This window comes from Hemitrygon akajei, chromosome 1 (genome assembly GCF_048418815.1).
Source record: "Hemitrygon akajei chromosome 1, sHemAka1.3, whole genome shotgun sequence".
NCBI classification, from domain to species: domain Eukaryota; kingdom Metazoa; phylum Chordata; class Chondrichthyes; order Myliobatiformes; family Dasyatidae; genus Hemitrygon; species Hemitrygon akajei.
Window position 1 is genome coordinate 6,867,663 of NC_133124.1, and position 20,573 is coordinate 6,888,235.

Sequence of the window (20,573 nt, forward strand, 5' to 3'; positions counted from 1 at the left end):
TACAGGCCCAGAGCCATCAAACACTCTTCATATGACAAGCCATCCAATCCTTGAATAATTTTCATGAACCTTTGAACCCCCTCCAGTTTCAGCACATCCTTTCTAAGATAAGGGGACCAAACCTGCTCACAATACTCCCAAGTGAGGCACCACCAGTGCTTTATAAAGTTTCAACATTACATCCTTGCTTTTACAATGACCAATTACCTACTGACAGGTACGTCATTGCCCAGCAACCCACTGGTTTCACCCTAGACTAATCACAGGACAACTTACACTGACCAATTAACCTACTAACCTGTACATATTTGGATTGTGGGAGGAAAACCGGAGCACTCAGAAGAAATCCACACACATATGGGAAAGAACATACAACCTTTCTTAAAGGGAACACTAGAATTGAACTCCAAACTTCAGCGCCCTGAGCTGCAATAGCATCATGCAAACTACTATGCTACTGTGGCACAAATGTACCACAAGTAATCTGTATGATTTGAGATTCCAACATTGTCAAAAAGCTGAGGGAAAATGAAGGAAGCAGGGAGGGATAGGGGTTAAAAGATACTATATCTCATGACAACACAGCCACAGAACTGCAGAAAAAGCTTGTTGAAAGCAGCTAAGGGTAGAGCCAAAGTAATGTCAGGAGAAGGGTCCAATGAAATGAAAAGCAAAAAACTGCAGCTGTTGGAAATCTGAGATAAACACAGAAAGAATAGGAAATCCTCAACAGGACAGGCAGCTTTTGTGGGATGAGAAGATGCATTAATGCTTCAAGTTGAGGATTTATCATCAGTATTAGCTACTGAGGGTTCTCATGAAAAGGACCAACTGAAAACGAGACAATTTTAAATAAAATTTAAATATAGCAATTATCTCATGTTCATCTGGAACATGGTCATCTCAACAACACAGACCTACCGTAATGTGGGGGCATGGTAACGTAACAGTTAGCACAACACTTTGCAGCACTGGCTGCAAGATCATGGTTCAATTCCAGCTGCTGTCTGTGAGGAGATTGTACAAACGGTATGTTCTCCCCATGATTACATGGATTTCCTCCGAGTGCTCCGGTTTTCTCCCACATTCCAAAGACATATGCATGAGGTTAGCAAGGTGTGGGCATGCTGTATTTGCACTGGAAGCATGGCAACACTTGCGGAATGTCCATCACAATCCTCACTGATTTGATTTGACACTAAATGACACTTTTCACTGTATGAACATATGCGTGACAAATAAAGCTAATCGTAATCTAATCTTCCACCTGCAGCACTAACTTTGTTTCTCGTTCCACAGATTCTGCCTGAACTGCTGAACATCTCCAGTATTTTCTGCTTTGCTTTAGATCTTAAATTCGGTTCAAGATGGCTCTGGTGAGGCACAGACTTGCTGGCACAAAATTACACAAAATGCTGGAGGGACTGAGCAGGTCAAGCTAAGGAAATTAACAAACAGTCAACATCTTGGGCCAAAACCCTTCTTCAAGACTGAAAAGGATCAGTCCCTTCCCACCTACATCCGCAACATTTCTCATGCCCTCAATCTTCTCAGTAACTTTCAATTCCTTGGACCACGACTCCCTCATCTTCACTTTGTCTGTTCAGTCCCTATACACTTCTGTCTCCTATCAAGATGGCCTCAATGCTCTTCGCTCCTTTCTTGACAAAAGTACTAACCAATTCCCCTCCACCACCACCCTCCTCTGTCTGGCAGAGCCGGTCCTCACTCCAGCTATTTTTCCCTCTCTCCTTCCACGTTTGAGTAGCCATGAGCACCCACAGGAGCCACACCTATGCCTGCCTCTTCACTGGCTATACAGAACAGTCTCCCCGGTAATACTCCCCAACTCTTCTTCCGGCACATTGACAACTGCACTAGGGCTGCTTCACACACCCATACTGAGCTTGTCATCTTTTATAAACCTACCGATCCCACGGTTATCTTAACTATATGCCTTCCCACCCTGTCTCCTGTAAAAATGCTATTCCCTTTTCCCAGTTCCTTCATCTCGCCACACCTGTTCCAAGGACGTGGTTTGTTGTTCCAGGACATCAGAGATGTCCTCCTTCTTCAAAGAATAGGGTTTCCATTCCCCCACTATCGATGCTGCTCTCATGCGCATCTCCTCCATTTCCTGAACATCTGCGCTCACCCCATCTTCCTGCCTCCTCTAACAGTGATAGAACAGTCCTGTTGTCCTCACCTACCACCCCATCAGCCTCCGCATCCAACACATCATCATCCACAACTTCTGCCACTTCCACAGGGATCCTACCACTAAACATCTTTGCCACCCCCCCCCCACCTTCAACAGGGATCACTCCTTCCACAATTCCCTTGTCCATTCGTCGTTCCCCACTAATCTCACCCCCAGCACTTCCTAAGTGCTACACTTATCCATGCACTCCTCCCTCACCTCCATTCAGGGCCCCAAACAGGTCCTTCCAGATGAGGTAACACTTTCCCTACAAAGCTGCTTGGGTCACCTATTGCGTCCAGTGCTCCCAATGAAGTCTCCTCTAGACTTGTGAGACCCGTTGAAAATTTGGGGGGCAGTGGGAAGGTAGGTGTAGCTGTGCACTTCATCAAACACCTCTGCTCCGCTCCAGTCACCACAAGCAGAACTTCCTGTGGGCCAAACATTCCAATTCCCATCCTTGTTCTGACATGTCAGTCCACAGCCCCTTCTTGTGCCAGGATCAGAAGCAAAACCTTAAATTCATCTGGATACCCTTCAGCCTGATGGCATGAATATCAATTTCTCCTCCTGGTAAAAAAAACGATGCCCTGCCCCTCCACTCTTCTTATATTTCCCACTCTGGCCTTTTACCTCTTCTCACTTACCTATCACCTCCCCAGGGTCCCCCTCCTTCCCTTTCTCCTACAGTCCACTCTCCTCTCCTATCAGTTTCCTTCTTCTCCAGCCTTTTGCCTTTTCCACCCACTTGCCTTCACCTATCACCTTCCAGCTATCCTCGCCCTCTCTCCACCTTTTTATTTTGGCGTCTTCCTCCTTCCTTTCCAGTTTTGAAGAAGGATCTTGGCCCGAAATATTAACTATTTATCATTTCCATAGGTGCTGCCTGACCTGCTCAGTTCCTCCAGCATTTTTTGTGTGTTATTCCAGATTTTCAGCATCTGAAGACCTTCTTGTGTTTAACTATTAACTACTTTATTATTCTCAAAAGTTACCATTGCAATCTTGTAATGTAACAATGGAAACCTGTAACTTCCCTTGCAGGGTCGAGCTTTAGAACCGCCTGGCATTTCTGTGGTGTGAACTGAAGTCTTGAAGGTGCAGGATGGTTGCTGCATGGTGCATACGGGGCAAATCGAGGAGTCAAGGCCTGGGCCCAAGAGTGGGGAGCAAGCCAATGTTTGACTGCTGGAGTGGACCTGGAGGCAATTCGAAGGCAGGCAGTGGGGCCCAGGCTCCTGAGCAAGGAACAAGCTGAGGTGTGACCAATTTAAGTGCTGGCCCAAATTGGTCAGGTAGGGTATGGACCGAATCGAATCGGCAAGTCTGGGCCTGTGTACATACCAAAGCGGCAGGGCCCAGGTCTGAGAGCAAGGAACAGGCTCCTGGTTGGCCGATTTAAGCGCCAGGCTAGATTAAAAAGGTCAGGGTGTCGGAGCCAGAGGTGAAGGACGGGCAAGTGTTCAGCTTGCTGCTCCGTGAGGTTTACTTGTCCCTGTGCTGATCTAGGCTGTGGCTGGCTTCCATGGCTGTGGATTCACTTAAGTGAACTTCATTTCTAAAGGTTATTTACTAATTTTTATTGTTTACACAGTTTGTTTTTTCCTGCACATTGGGTGTTTAATTGCCTTCTTTTTAAGATGGGTTCTATTGGGTTTCTTGGTTTTGTTTTTGTGGCTGCCGGTAAGAAGACAAATCTCAAAGTTGTATATGGTAGACATACTTTGATAATAAATGTACCTTGCACTTTGATCTTTAAAGAATTGCAGTTTTTTTTAAACTGATTTTTTTCTTTAGACTCTGCTACACAGAAAGCAGCCAAGGATGAAGAATTTGCAGATTCCTGCTCACAAGCAAAGGTTCAAAAGGTTCATTTTATTGTTAAAGTACAGATGTACAATACACCTCTGGTATTTGTCTCCTCCAAATAGCCATTATATACAGAAAGACCATGAGTGCTGATGAAAGAAAAGACATCAACTGCATCCTCATCCCCCCCCCCCCCCCCACTGGCATGAAAAAAAGAAAGAAGCAAAACACACAGACTCCAAAATCTCCCCTAAGCAAAAAAAAAGTGACAATGACTGTCCCTGACCCCTCACTCTCGGTAAAGAACAGCAATAATAATAACAGCATGGGAGCTGGACTCTTTCTCACCCTCTCATTGGTTTGGGTGTATGATCAGTGATGTTTGAGCAGATACTGTAGGAGAATAAAATGGAAATGAGACTGAGTTGTCCAAAACTGACCCAGGGCCATCAAGATAAACACCAGCATATCAAATGTTAAACAGAATGACAACCATTCAAGGAATTTTTACCTTGAGTTGATCCAGTCTTGTTGACATGCCCTCAGGTACACTCTGTTGCCACACCTCCTCAAACTCTGACAGATTGAACTTTACGGCATTTTGTAACAGCATCAGTGCAACAGATTTGCAGACTTCATCCTCATTCAAGGCATAAAATACTTCCCCTGTGGAAAATGAAGTTCAGCACTTTGGTCAGTTAAAAATGTGAACATAGAGAAGTACAACACAGGAAGAGGCTCACAATGTTGTACCGAACCAATTAAATTAGTAATCAAATGACCAATTAAACTAATCCCCTCAGCCCATACAATGTCCATCTTTCCATTTCCCCCACATTCATGGGCCTATCTAGCAGCCACTTGAATACCCCTATCACATTTGCCTCCACCAGCATCCCAGGCAGCAAGTTCCAGGCACCCACCATGTTGTATTTAAAAAAATACTTCCCCTCGCATCTTCTATGAACTTATCCCCTCTCACCTTAAATACATGCCCTCTTGTATTAGACATTTCAACCCTGGAGACAAGATGCTGGCTATCTACTCTATCTATGCCTCTCATAATCCTATAAACCCCTACCAGGCCTCCACTCAGCCTCCTCGACTCCAGAGAAATCAAAATCTTATAAAGTTCTAGAGCAGCTCACGCAAAGTGCTGGAGGAACTTAGCAGATCGACCAGCATTCATGGAAACGAACAAACAGTTGACGCTTTGGGCTGAGACCATCACAACAGGCTTGTGCTTATAAATTTCTATCGAGTCTCCATCCATCCTCAACTACTCGAGAGAAAGCAAGCTTGTCTATGTACTCCTTACAACACGTGCCCTCTGGTCAGTCTTTTCTGCACCCTCTCTAAAACCACAACAGCTCTGGGGCAACCAGAACTGAATGCAGCATAACCAGAGTTTTATAAAGCTGCAACATAACTTCCTGACCCTTGAGCTCAATTCTTCAACCAATAAAGGCAAGCATATTCCTTCTTTACCATTCTATGAACCTGGGCAGCCATTTTCAGGGAACCGTGAACTTGGACCTCAAGATCCCTCTGTTCATCAACACTGTTAAGGGTGTTGATGACAAAAGGGGTCTTGAGGTCCAAGTTCACAGTTCCCTGAAGGTGGCTACACATTTGACATGTGCAACACTTCACATTTTGCTGGATTAAACTCCATTTGCTATTTCTCCACCCAAATCTGCAACTGACTGTAATCCACTGTATTCTTTGCTGGTCTTCTATACTATCCACACCACCACCGACTTTTGCATAATTTGCAAATTTACTAACCCACCCATCTACGTTTTTATCCAGGTCATTTATATACATCACAAACAGCAGAACAGATCCCTGCAGACCTCTAACAAGAATAAGCCCCATCTACAACCACCTTTCATCTTCAAAGAGCAAGTCAATTCTTAGTCCAAACTGCCAAATCACTGGGGATCTCATACATTTTAATCTTCTGGATGAGCCTCCCATGGGGACTCTGTCATGTACTGTACCTTACTGCAATCTGCATTGGCAACATCCACATGTTCCAAAAGAGCTCACATACAGATACAAGGACAGAACTAATCTCAGTTTTGATGGATCTATAGCACCCACTTTTTTTCGAATTACATCAAATTTGTTAAAAAGTCCAACATCAAAGATAAGAAAAAAAACTCATAGAAAGATTTCAGAATCAAAGAAACTAAGTTACATGGATTAAGTGGAGAAGCCATTTTCCTTTGAGCAAAAGTGATCAAGAGAAAATTTATTGGAGCGATTTGTAATCAGACATGAGGTAAGAGAAAGTGAGGAGAACCATATGACATACTGATTGGAAGAAGAGCTGGGATAATACAAGAAAAATATTTTTCTTAAGCGGCAGCCAGGTCATAGAACATAGAACAGTATAACACAGTACAGGCCCTACAGCCCACAAAGCTGTGCCAACCCTTCAATACACCAAAATCAATCTACTTCTTCTCTCCCACATAGCCCTCCATTTTTTTCATCAATGGGATTGAGCTTAGGAGCCGAGAGGTAATGTTGCAGCTATATAGGACCCTGGTCAGACTCCACTTGGAGTATTGTGCTCAGTTCTGGTCACCTCACTACAGGAAGGACTTAGAAACCATAGAAAGAGTGCAGAGGAGATTTACAAGGATGTTGCCTGGATTGGGGTGCATGCCTTATGAGAATAGGTTGAGTGAATTTGGCTTTTTCTCTTTGGAGTGACGTAGGATGAGAGGTGACCTGATAGAGGTGTATAAGATAATGAGAGCCGTTGATTGTGTGGATAGTCAGAGGCTTTTTTCCAGGGCCGAAATGGCTAGCACGAGAGGGCATAGTTTTAAGGTGCTTGGAAGTAGGTACAGAGGAGATGTCAGGGGTAAGTTGTTTTGTTTTTTACGCAGAGAGTGGTGAGTGTGTGTAATGGGCTGCAGGCGACGGTGCTGGAGGCGGAAACGATAGGGTCTTTTAAGAGACTCCTGGATGGCTACATGGAGCTTAGAAAAATAGAGGGCTATGGGTAAGCCTAGGTAGTTCTAATGTAAGAACATGCTCGGTATAGCTTTGTGGGCCGAAGGGCCTGTATTGTGCTGTAGGTTTTCTATGCTTCTATGTTTTTATCTACAAATGTTTCAATGTGCTAAAGCTAAAAGTTCCACACACCCACCATTCTCCGAGTAAAAACCTATCTCTGACATGTCCGCTATGCTTTCCTCCCAACACTTTAGTTCTGCCCCCCCTTGCATGAGCCACTTCCAACCTGAGAAAGTCTCAGGCTATTTACACAATCTATGCCTCTTATCATTTTGTACACCCCTATAAACACACCTCTCATCATTCTCCTCTCCAAAGAGAAAAGTCTTAACTTGCTCAACTTATCCTCATAAGACTTGCTCTCTAATTCAGGCAGCATCCTGGTAAATCTCCGCTGCACCCTCTCTAAAGCTTCCACATCCTTCCTATAATAAGGCAACCAAATCTGAACACATTTCAATTTCTATTCCAACAGCTTTAAAGAACTGTAACATTACCTCATGACTCTTGAACTCAATCCTCTGACTAATGGAAGGCTAACACACGCTACACCTTCTTAACCAGTCTATCAAATTACAGAGCAATTCTGATGGATCTAAGGACATGAACCTGAAGATCCTCCTGTTCCGCTGCACTGATTCTTAACAGTATCAGAAGTATAGTTAATCATAACTTTTAAAGGGCAACTATCAGATTCTTGAGAGAAGAACAAATTAGTTTGATCCCGGTAAGGCACGGGAAAATCAGACCAAAATCACACTTTCTGGAACTGGTATGGACTGACAATCCAATGGGCCTCTGTCTGAGATGTAACAATGCAAAATGGTGCAGCTGTGAACCATTGGCAATCATACTAGATGCTATCACATTCTGCTGCTGCATCACCTTCATTGCAAATGATCGACCTTAACAAGAAACACACCACAGGACTGACAGACAAAAATTGTGCTCAGAATCTTGTAAAACTGCAACACCAAGCCATGAAGGTCAAACTATGAAGAGACCATAAGACATAGAAGAAATAGACTACTCAGCCCATCAAGTCAGGAGTGGTTGATTTAAAAACCGGTCTGGACCAACCTGCAACACATACCTTCAAGGTTGGCAGAGGTGCGGCAAGTGAAACGAATTAGTCAATTTATCAGCCAATTTAAGCAAGGTTTGTTCTAGGGAGTGGCCTGTCAGGGAGCGGCCTTGTGAGAAAAGTGCGAGTCTTGGCTCGAGTCTTCGGCGAGGAGGCTGAGGGAGGAGACTACACCACAGTTGGAGAGGGTGAGAGGTGGTGAAGAGATGACAGGTAAACTGATGTAGTGTGATGCTTGCCTGATGTGGGAGGTCAGGGACACTGATGGTGCCTCCTGCTGCTACAACTGTGGAAAGTGTGTCCAGGTTCAGCTCCTTTCTATAGTGAGAGCTACAGAAAGGGGTTTCTGTGGCAACAGGCGGGATTTAAGGATGGTGTGTTGCCTCCCTGGTGCCAGGATCCAGGATGTCACGAACTGATTGCAGGCCATCCTCAAGGGTGAAGGTGAACAGCTGGAAGTGGTAATGCATGTCGGCTCAAATGACGTCGGGAAGAAGAGGAAAGAAATTCTGCAGCATGACTTCAGAGAACTCAGAAGAAGGCTGAAAAGCAGGACCTCCAGGGTGGTTATCTCCGGTTCGCTTCCAGTTCCTTGTGCTGGTCAGGGCAGGAACAGGGAGATAGGGGATCTGAATGTGTGGCTGAGGAGCTGGTGCGGGAAGCAGGGATTTAGATTCTTAGACCACTGGGATCTGTTTTGGGGTAGGGATGAATTGTACAAAAGGGACGGGTTCCACCTTAACAGGCGGGGGACCAGCATTCTGGCAGGCAGGTTTGTCACTGCTACACGGGTGCATTTAAACTAAGTAGTGGGGGGGGGGAAGAGAGGAGATGAACTGGAAATATAAGGATGGAGTTAAAGGAAAAGAGGTGTGCTAGACACGCTTTGATACAATTTAGGGTGATTCATAGGGCCCATATGTCTAAGGATAAGTTAGCTCGTTTTTATTGCCATATAAATCCTGTCTGTGACAGATGTAATTCTGAGGTAGCTTCATTGACACATGTTCTGGTCTTGCCCTCTTTTGGAAAAATATCAGAAAGACATTTTTGATATTATTACAGTAGTTTTGCGTATTGATTTACAACCTCATCCTATTACCGCAATTTTCCGATTACCAATGATGGACTCTAGTCAATTATCCCCTTCAGCTTGCCATTTGATTGCATTTGTTACATTAGTAGCCAGAAGATCCATTTTATTTAAATGGAAAGATTATAATTCCCCCTACTACACTTCAATGGTTTTCCCAAACTATAACATGTTTAAACTTAGAAAAAATTAGGAGTAGCACTATCGACCCTTCAGTTAAATTTGAAGAAACTTGGAGACCATTTATTCAACATTTTCATATGATGTAAGCTGACCTTTTCCGAATCCTTCTCAATAACTTTTTGTTCGTGTATAGAGAAGCAGAGTTAATGACAAATAATGATTTTAACCGATGAAACATGGCAGCCCAGCTTTTGTTTTGTTCTGTTTTTTTTGGGGGGGGGTTTTAGTTTAGGGGGACTTTTTTCTCCTGTATAAAATTTTTTAAAATCTTTTTCAAGTTCAGTTATTAAGAGATTGGGAGGCTTAGATCACACATGTTACTCGGAGTCCGTTTCTGTATACATTAACTGTTATTAATGTAATCCCCATCTCTTTGTATCATTATCATTGTTATGTTTATCTATTCGAAACTTAATAAAAAAGATTGACAAAGAAAGAAAGCAAGGGATATATGAGTGAGGTACCCGTGTAAGAATAGTGCCATCTAATAATTGGCCTATAATGAGTTAGCATCTTCCTTGCAGAACAACAGTCAGCATAAAAATGTCTTTCAGCAACCCTTGGAAATAAAAATGAAAGAACTAATCACTTCATGTTCACTGGTCATGTAACAGTTTCAATTGACAAGGCAGAGCAACAGTCTAACATTATGCTCCCAGCGATCAAACAAAGTATTGATATTTTCACCGTTGCTTAGAGAATTACAGGAAGAAAATCAGGATTCAGATTCAGATTTATTTATCACATACAGTGAAAGGTATCATCTGCACCTAAGGAAGTCCTGCTAGCAGCAGCCCACAAGTGTCGCCACTCATTCTGACCCCAACACAGCATTTCCACAACGCTCAACACAGCAACACAACAACAACAGAAAAAGAAGCCCCATTCCTCCCTCACATCCACCCATAGGATCAGCTATAGACAAACACAAATTTCAATGTTAAAAAACAACATATGATTTTCTGAAGTTACACACACAAAATGCTGGAGGAACTCAGGTCAGAGAGCATCTATGGAAATGAATAAACATTGGACATTTCAGCTGAGACCCTTCCCTTTTTAAAGATTATTTTCTACTTATTTTTGTAGAAAGGACCAAAGAAAGCAATGCCTTACCTTCATTTGTGTATGGTTTGCCATAACAATTCAGACAATGTTCTATCATTTCCCTGTTGGAGGAACAGGATAACCGGACAGTTTATAACAGTAAATATAAAATGGCTGTGGTTCAGCTTAACCCGAAAAACCCTTAAATGGTCAATCAATCCTTGGAAAATTTTTTTGTTTTTAAAAGAATGGAAAGGTTTTATGTTTAAAATAGCTTCCAGTTAAATTAGGAAGAAAATCAGGATTCAGATTCAGATTTATTTATCACATACAATGAAAGGCATCATCTGCACCTAAGGAAGTCCTGTTAGCAGCAGCCCACAAGTGTCGCCACTCATTGCAAACTACAGTTTGCAATTCAGATTTCTTTTTTTTTAAATGAATTAGTAAGCAGGTCAGACAATAAGGCGGCACAGCAAAGTGTTAGCACAACACTTTACAGTGCAGGTGACCCAGTAATTAATGGAGGTAAGGGAGGAGGTGAATGGGCAGGTATAGCACTTCTTTTGCTAGCAGGAATCAGTAGCAAGAGGGAGGTAGCAAGGAGGGAGGAATGGACAAGGGAGTTGCGGAGAGTGGAAGACAGAAGTAATGATGTGTTTGGTAGTACGGTCCCATTGATAGAAATTAAATCACACTTTAAATGATACCCTCTGAACTATGGCATGCTGGAAAAGAATGATAATCTGTATTTGACTGTCAAGAGATCCTTAATGTTATTTTTCTTTTACCAGAACAGATACAAAATGCATACACTTACTGACCAACAATTAAATATTAACAAGAGTCTAGCTTACATAAAACTATGGACTAATAAATTATTTTTCACTATGTTGAAAAAAAAATAAAATTAAAAATTCACAGAATGAATTGAATGACAGCCTTCAAATTCAGAAACAGACATAAACAGAAGATAAATCATTCCAAAACACAGGAAAGAATCCCCAAAAGTTTGTTTGCACAGAGTTCTTATCGCTCACCTTGGTTCAAGAAGTTCCAGTTCTTGAAGGCAAATACTGAGAGGAATCTTTGAGAAGGACCAAGATTCTGAATCGACCAACTGAGTCACGTGATTCAGAAGCTTAATTTCATAATCAAGCTCCAGAATTCTCCAGTACCCTAATTTGAAAAAAGGACAACGATGTACAAGACACCTCACAAAAACAGAGTCTTCATCTTGCTATTATGTTTATGGATTTGTCATTTAAATTTTAACTTAATAAAAACGTGAAAAAACATCCCATAGAGCCCAAGTTACTGGTTTCCATCTGCTGGCAATTTCTCAGACAAAACTTATTTCACCAATTAAGTAGAAAAGTCTACAAACAACGGATAGATGTACACACACAAAAGTACTCGTATCACTTTTAGCAAAGCTCAAGTAGTTAATACAGAGTAACTTCACTACCTTGCAATCTTACTTTTTTAGTATAACCAACTTTAATATGATTTTAATTCTGGTCAATAAGTCAATAGCTGGTTCATGAACTACCCTCTTCAACAGTGCACTCAGTCAGATTACCCAGTTTCAGTGGAAGAACACTGGGGATTTGTTTACGCATTGAGTGCAATTTACCTGAAAGAATTCTTGTTAAATATCACACACTGTGATTACAGAACTGAAGATTAACACTTCTATCTGCTTTAACACTTATCGATGAACATACAGTATTACTGGGTGAAGTACCATAACATGATTGCAAAGTCTGGTTTAACATCATTTGATGTCAGAGATGTATTTTTCTCAGAGGTGTTTTGCTACCTGGTTTGATATCCGAATCAGTCCCATCAAAAAGCCTGTAACTCATTTACAGGTAAATCCTACATTTCCCGAGTAAGCATTCCTCAGATGCAAGTCCAGTCCAGATACATGGTCCCAGAATGCAGCCTACACAGTCAAGAAAGCTCATCAATGCCTCTACGTTCTGAGGAGGCTGAAGAGAGCTTCAGGATTAGATAAATGGACCAATAAAGGACCATTACACCTAAGAAAATGAGCTTCCACTGTTAGCAGAAAAGGTAAGATGAGTATCAATCAAAAACACTACTTGCAATCATAGTCAGTATAATGTTAAATGTAAGAGATCATGCGGATTCCAAAAATACAGAATATATGCCCACTACAGGATAAACTCCTCGGGTCAGGCAACACCTATGGAGGAAAATGAACAGTCCATGTTTCATCAGAAGTTCTGATGAACAGTCTCAGCCCAAAACATTGACTGAGCCTGCTGATTTCCTCCAGCATTTTGAGGGTGTTGTTATAATGCTGTCAACAAAAAGAGATTCATTATCTCAACTGGGCTCCTACCAAGGATTGATAATTGCTAGCAGTGAAGAAATTCCGTTATAGACATACCAGCTGATGTCTGGTAACATCTCTAATGATCAAAACAAAAAATTAAAGTCAGTGCAGAAATCAAAACCTGAAAGTCAAGGACATTGCCCATATGTAATTGGGCAGTAAACTTTTAATTTATCAGCTATTGAGGAGTTTGGTGGAAATGACAGTTGATTTTGCCAGAGAAAAAAAATCCAATGATGTATAAGTGACAATGCATACACAAAGATCCTCTTCATTGACTACAGCTCTGCATTGAACACAGTCATCCCCTCAAAACTAATCAGCAAGTTCCAAGACCACCTTGTGCAATTGGATCCTTGTTTCCTCACAGCTTGAGGCCTGGTCCTCCCTACAACGGAGGCGACGCTGCTGCCTTGAAGCCTGTCCTGTCACCAAAGAAGGGAAACAGGCCTGCGGCATCTTACATTATCAATGTCCAACAGGGTCCAGCGATAACAAGAGAAATGCCCGAGACAGTCACTCACTGTTACCCTGCATGCTGCTTTCACGCACTAACTCCAACGTCTTTGCGTAGTAGCAGCAACACAGTCTGCACCAGGTCGGCTCCTCCGAACTGCACTGTCAACAGATTTGGACCATATATCTAGAAAGGATGCGCTGTCATTGGAGAGAGCCCAGAGGAGGTTCATGAGAATGATTCCAGGAATGAAGGGGTTAACATGTGAGGAGCACTTGACAGCTTTGGGCCTGTACTCACTGGAATTTAGAAGAATAGGTGGGGATCTCATTGAAATCTACTGTTATGATCCCAGCCCCCTCCTTCCTGAGAATCGCAAGATCGCTATTAATTCGGGTCTTGGACCCAGGAAATGAGAGAGAATCCTCAGAAAGACAACGCAACGGATTTTGACCATTGTTTCTTGGAGACACCTTTGTGGATTGCGACCCTATGCTACGTGCCAGCTATCAGGGCTACGTGCACACCCTTGGGCAATGTGGGATGGAGATTGTATCACCCCACCTTGATTGACATCTACAACTCTGCAAGTCAAGATAAAAAGGGGCTGCAGGAGGCAGTCCCCTAGCGACGCACCAGAAGGAGACTCCATCGCTCATCGCTCCCGTGGTAACGGGAAGCTATTCGGAAGCCACGTGTGGTTCGTTTCCCCTTGCCTGGGGAACGGGTGGCTGATAACACCGAAAAGGACTTCAAACTGACAACGGGGAACCCACGTTCCCGATTCAATGGTTTGCGTCCAACAGACTGGCAAGTTTCTTTTCTCACCAAAAATCTCTCTCTCTCCAACAATTGAAACCCAGCGGTCCCCAAACGGCTAAAAGCCTGCATGAACTTGAAAGACGTTTATATTTCCATCGGACAATATTTTTACCCCTAGACAAAACGATAGAGCTACTTCTTATTGATGTATACTCTATCCCGCGCTTTAGATTGAGTATTGATGACGTATATTATCTGAATGTTTGTATTAACCTTACTTTTGTGCCCCTTTATAAATAAAAATGTTTAAAAATAGCACCATCAGACTTCAACGGACCTCTCTATCTTTGCTGGTAAGTGACCCAGTTACGGGGTTCATAACACTACCTAATGTCAAAAGGACTACATAAGATGGATGTGGAGAGGAGGTTTCCTATGGTGGGGGTATCCAGATGGCGAGAAGGCAGGTGTATGGGGTTCAGTGAGATCCAGGATCAGCCATGATGGAATGGCAGAGCAGATTCAATGGGTTGAGTGGCCTAATTCTACTCCAATGTCTTATGGTCTTATGGAACGTTCTGTGGCCCAGGCTCCTCCCCCTCCTGCAACCCGGGATCTTCCTCCTCCTGTGACCCGGGCACCTCCTCGTCGCATTCATCGCTGGCTCCTTTGATACCCAGCCAGCTGCTCTGAACAACGAGCAGATCATTGATGTGGTAGATCTGCTGCACCCATTGCAGCATAGACTTATGATCATAAAAACACATTTTTAAAAAGAAAAGTGCAATTTTGGTTGACCCCCGCGAGGCCACTGCGTTCGAATGCACTGCCATCTAACTGGAAGATGTATTCTATTGTTTTTCTTTGTATTTACTGTGAAAACTTCTAAGAAAGTGAATCTCAGGGAATATGGCGACATGTATGTATTTTGATAATAAATCTATACTTTGAACTTTCGGTGCGTGAGATTTACACTCGAGTCTTAACCAGGTACCCATGCCGCACAAACAGTTCATAATGTAATTATTCTCACATGGAATACTAAGTAACAGGACACCATAGGTAATAGGACTGCTTGGAAATAAATTCATTGCACAATGGAACATGGATGGTAGGAATCTGAGACATTTACCTCACTCCAGACACATCGAAAGGTTTCCGCCAGAAAAAGTAGGACCTCCCAGTGGCCACCATTTTTAATTACACTTCCATTCCCATTCCAACATGTCCATAAATAGCCTCCTCTAATGAGGCCACACTCAGGTTGGATGAACAACACTTTATATTCCATCTGAGTAGCCTCCAACCTGATGGCATGAACATTTGATTTCTTGAACTACTGGTAATGGCCCCCCATCACCCTTCACCATCCCATTTTCCTTCTCTCACCTCCCTCTGGTGCTCCTCCCACTTCCTCTTCCTTCCATGGCCTTCTGTTCTCTCCTGATAGATTCCCCCTTCTCCAGCCCTGTATCTCTTTCACCAACCAACTTTTCAACTCTTTACCACCCCCTCCCTCCAGTTTCACCTATCACCTGGTGTTTCTTCCTCCCCTCCCTTCCCACCTTCTAACTCTGACTCCTCATCTTTCTTTTCCAGTCCTGCTGAAGGGTCTCGGCCCGAAACCTCAACTGTACTCTTTTCTATAGATGCTGCCTGGCCTGCTGAGTTCCTCCAGCATTTTGTGTGCGTTACACAGAAGTTGGCATCTTATTTTGAAAGAGACAATTTGGAGACAGAAGTTGGTTTTTCTCCAACTCATTTACTGTCCTTTTGAAACAGGACTGAAAAGTCACAGAAGTAATATAAATGATTCAAATCATATCTTACAGTTCAATAGTCCAAGTTAATATCAGAGAATGTATACAGTATACAACTTGAAATTCTTACTTTTTGGCGACACCCACAAAACAGAAAAAAACATCCCCAAAGGATGAATGACAGAAAACATGAGAACCCCAAAACCACCCCTCCCTCTCACATAAGCAGCAGCAAAAACATCAACCCTCCCCCACTCGCATCAAACCCCTTCCACGCAAGCAATAACAAAGTCTCCAAAGAGATGATGATCCGGAGGCCATCAAAAACTGCTCTCCATCCCAACATATGAGAGAGAGCGAGAGAGAGAGAGAGATCGAGTGCAGGGGCCACTGCCTGCTGGCCTGACATTGGCGAGGACCCAGGTCAACCACAAGACCCCACCCCGAAGGTGCACATAATGAAACATCAGGCCGCAGGGGAAGTCTGAGAACGAGAACCCACCACCTATGGAGAACTGTACTTTTAAGTCAGAATTACAGCAGGGAAGCTAGAAAATGGCCACTTTGGTAAAAAGTTCACTACAGTGCATCAAGTTCCTATTCTTCCAACTCACCCTCAATCCTGCATGCACGTAACAGCTGCAATTGCCGCATTAGCTCCTGCTCACTAGCTTGAATTCTTTCAAGTAACTCTGCCGTTGTATACTGCAAGACAAAGAATCAGTAATACCAATCAAAACACTGGTACTCCATATTTTAGATTCATTTAATTTTGGACAGGATAACATTGTCTGTTAAGTCCTCCCAGTGGAACGTGTGGGTTTTGTCCATGTCCCCCAATTTCCTCCCACAGTCCAAAGGCCTATCCGTTAATTAGTCACAGGACAACTTACAATGGCTAAAGTTAAATGGGGGCTCCTGGGCGGTGTGGCCTGAAGGGCTTGTTCTGTGCAGTATCTCTAAATAAATAGAGCAGTGCTGATATAATCCAAAAATCAACCTACAGATTACTTTTTTTCTTTTTCAATCTTTTTATTATTGTTATTAATATCAACAAAATAAAATGATACATAGATAATGGGATTACAAACATACACTTTCCAACTAAACATGAGAGAATACATAAGCAATGATTACAGTATGAGTATTCCCAAATCATGAACGATACAATATACAAATAAACAAGTCAAACCTAGGTATATCATAATATTTTTTTTTTAAACCAGAAAAAAGAAAAAAAATTATGCAAAAAAACTAATCTTAATAATCTAATAACTAATAGAGAGAAAAAAACAAAAAAAGAAAAAAGAGAAAAATAAAAAATAAAAAAGGGCTGTTTATAATATCTCACAACAATAGAAAATCATCAGTGTCGTCAACTCCGATCCTCTCAACATATATACAATCAAAACTGGAAAAACAAATAGGCTTGGAACAGGGTCATATTACATCATATGAAAATATTGAATAAATGGTCTCCATATCTTTTCAAATTTAATAGAATTATCAAATACAACACTTCTAAGTTTTTCTAAATTTAAACATAATATAGTTTGAGAAAACCAAAGAAATACGGTAGGAGGATTAATTTCTTTCCATTTCAACAAAATAGATCTTCTAGCCATTAATGTAAGAAATGCAATCATTCGACAAGCGGAAGAGGATAAATGGAGTGAGTCCATCATTGGTAAACCAAAAATTGCAGTAATAGGATGAGGTTGTAAATCAATGTTCAATACCGCAGAAATAATATCAAAAATATCTTTCCAATATTTTTTCAAAAGCGGACATGACCAAAACATATGAGTTAAAGACGCTATCTCAGAATGACATCTGTCACAAATAGGATTTATATAGGAATAAAAATGAGCCAATTTATCCTTGGACATATGAGCCCTGTGCACAACTTTAAACTGTATTAATGAATGTTTAGCACATATAGATGATGTATTAACTAATTGAAGAATTTTATCCCAATTCTCAATAGGGATAATAAGGTTAAGTTCTCTTTCCCAATCATTTTTAGTCTTATAAAAGGGCTCTGAACGTATCTTCATAATTATATTGTAGAGTTTTGATATTAGCCCTTTCTGAACAGGATGTAGTTCAAACAAATTCTCCAAAATACCTGAAGACAAAAAATTTGGAAAAGTAGGAAGTATAGTATTTAAGAAATTCCTAATCTGTAAATATCTAAAAAAATGAAATCTAGGCAAATTATATTTATTAGATAATTGCTCAAAAGACATAAAACAATTATCCAAAAATCAATCGGAAAATCTTAATAATCCTTTAGTCTTCCAAGCTGAATAAGCTTGGTCTATAATAGAAGGATAAAAAAAGCAATTGGATGCAATAGGAATATTTAAAACAAACTGAGTTGACCCAAAAAATTTCCGAAATTGAAACCATATACGTAAAGTATGTTTAACTATCGGGTTGTCAATTCGTTTCAGCAATTTAGAAAGAGCAAAGGGAAGAGAAGTCCCTAAAATAGAACCCAATGCAAATCCTTGTACAGATTTAATTTCCAAGTTCACCCAATGAGGGCTAAAAGATATATTCCAATTCTTTAACCAACATATCAAATATCGGATATTAACTGCCCAATAATAAAATCTAAAATTAGGCAATGCCAATCCACCTTCCTTCTTTGCCTTCTGTAAATATATTTTACCTAACCTAGGATTTTTATTCTGCCATATATATGAGGAAATTTTTGAATCAACATTAGCAAAAAAAGATTTCGGAATAAAAATTGGTACCGCTTGAAATATATATAAAAACTTGGGTAAAATAACCATCTTAATAGCATTAATCCGACCTATCAGTGATAAAGATAGTGGTGACCATTTAGTAAACAAACATTTAATTTGATCAATTAAGGGTAAAAAATTAACCTTAAATAAGTCTTTATAGTTTTATGTGATTTTAATCCCTAAGTAAATAAAAGAGTCATTAACTAATTTAAAAGGTAAATTTCCATAAATTGGAACCTGTCTATTTAAAGGAAACAATTCACTCTTATTAAGATTTAATTTATACCCGGAAAAATCACTAAATTGAACCAACAATGATAAAACTGCAGGAATAGATTTCTCAGGATCAGAAATAAATAATAATAAATCATTTGCATATAATGATAACTTATGTATATCTGTCCCACAATTAATGCCAAAAATGTTCTGTGATTCTCTGATAGCAATTGCCAAGGGTTCTAAAGTAATATCAAATAATAATGGACTAAGAGGACAGCCTTGTCTAGTACCCCGAAATAAACAAAAAAAGGGAGATCTTAGATTGTTAGTAAGCACCGAGGCTACTGGAGTATGATATATCAGTTTAATCCAGGAAATAAATGTCGGACTAAAATTAAACTTCTCGAGCACATAAAATAAGTATGGCCATTCAACTCTATCAAATGCTTTCTCCGCATCTAATGAAATAACACATTCTGAAGTGCTATGTGAAGGAGTATAAACAATATTCAATAATCTCCTAACATTGAAAAAAGAATAGCGATTTTTAATAAAACTGGTTTGATCTTCCGAAATAATTTGGGGTAATACCTTCTCCAGCCTGGATGCCAGTAACTTGGAAAAGATCTTGGAATCTACATTCAATAAAGATATTGGTCTATAGGATGCACAGTCAGTAGGGTCTTTATCTTTCTTCAGTATTAAAGAAATGGAAGCTCTATAAAAAGATTGTGGTAGATTGCCCAATCTAATTGCTTCTTCAAAAACCCTGCATAACCAAGGAGAAAGAGTAGCGGAAAAACATTTTAAAAATTCTACTGTATACCCATCTGGACCTGGTGCTTTCCCAGAATTCATAGAGGAAATAACCCCTTTAATTTCTGCATCCATAATAGGAGTTTCTAATATTGAAAGATCCTCTGATGATAATTTTGGAAAATTCAATTTCCCAAGAAAATCACACATGGCATTACGATCATTAGGGAATTCGGAATGATACAGGGAGGTATAAAAATCTTGAAATGATTTATTTATCTCATTATGGTTAACTGTCAGATCCCCATTCTGCTGACGGATCTTAGTAATTTGACGTTTAACCAAAGCATTCTTCAATTGACTAGCTAACAGTTTACCCGATTTATCACTATGTATATAAAAATCAGATCTGGTTTTCATTAATTGATTTTCAATCAAAGATGTAAGTAATAAACTATGTTCTGTTTGAAGTTCAACCCTTTGTTTGTAAAGCTCCTTGCTAGGAGTAATCGAATATTTCTTGTCAATCTCTTTAATTTTATCAACCAATAAAAGAGTTTCCATCTTAATGCGTTTTCTCAGACCAACAGAATAGGAGATAATCTGTCCATGTATATAAGCTTTAAAAGTGTCCCAAAGTGTTCCACAAGAAATATCATCCGTAGAATTAGTTGAAAAGAAGAATTCGATCTGTTCCTTCATAAATTTAATAAAATCCGGATCTTGCAATAAGGTAGAATCAAATTGCCATTGTCTAGCACTAGAAGCTGTATCCGTAAATTTAATAGAAAATTTTAATGGAGCATGGTCAGAGATGGCTATAATATCATAATTACAACCAATTACCGATGGAATAAAGCAAGAGTCAATAAAAAAATAATCAATTCTCGAGTAAGAATGATAAACATGTGAGAAAAATGAAAACTCTTTGTCCTTAGAATGCCGAAATCTCCAAATATCAAAAATTCCATTATCAGTCAAAAAAGAGTTAATACAAGTGGCCGACTTATTAGGTAAAGTCTGAGTAGATATAGATTTGTCCATCG

The 20,573-nt window shown here is 40.6% G+C and overlaps 1 protein-coding gene across 2 annotated transcripts in view; it reads right to left on the bottom strand.

Moving 5' to 3' along the window:
- Positions 1-20,573, bottom strand: part of dscc1 (DNA replication and sister chromatid cohesion 1) — a 91,032-nt gene that overhangs the window by 15,411 nt on the left and 55,048 nt on the right. For both annotated transcript variants that reach the window (XM_073028042.1, XM_073028111.1), the window contains 4 exons: positions 16,408-16,498; positions 11,490-11,628; positions 10,519-10,571; positions 4,521-4,675 (listed from right to left, as the gene is read on the bottom strand). In XM_073028042.1, the coding sequence (XP_072884143.1) occupies positions 4,521-4,675; positions 10,519-10,571; positions 11,490-11,628; positions 16,408-16,498 (438 nt within the window). The remainder of the gene's footprint in view (positions 1-4,520; positions 4,676-10,518; positions 10,572-11,489; positions 11,629-16,407; positions 16,499-20,573) is intronic.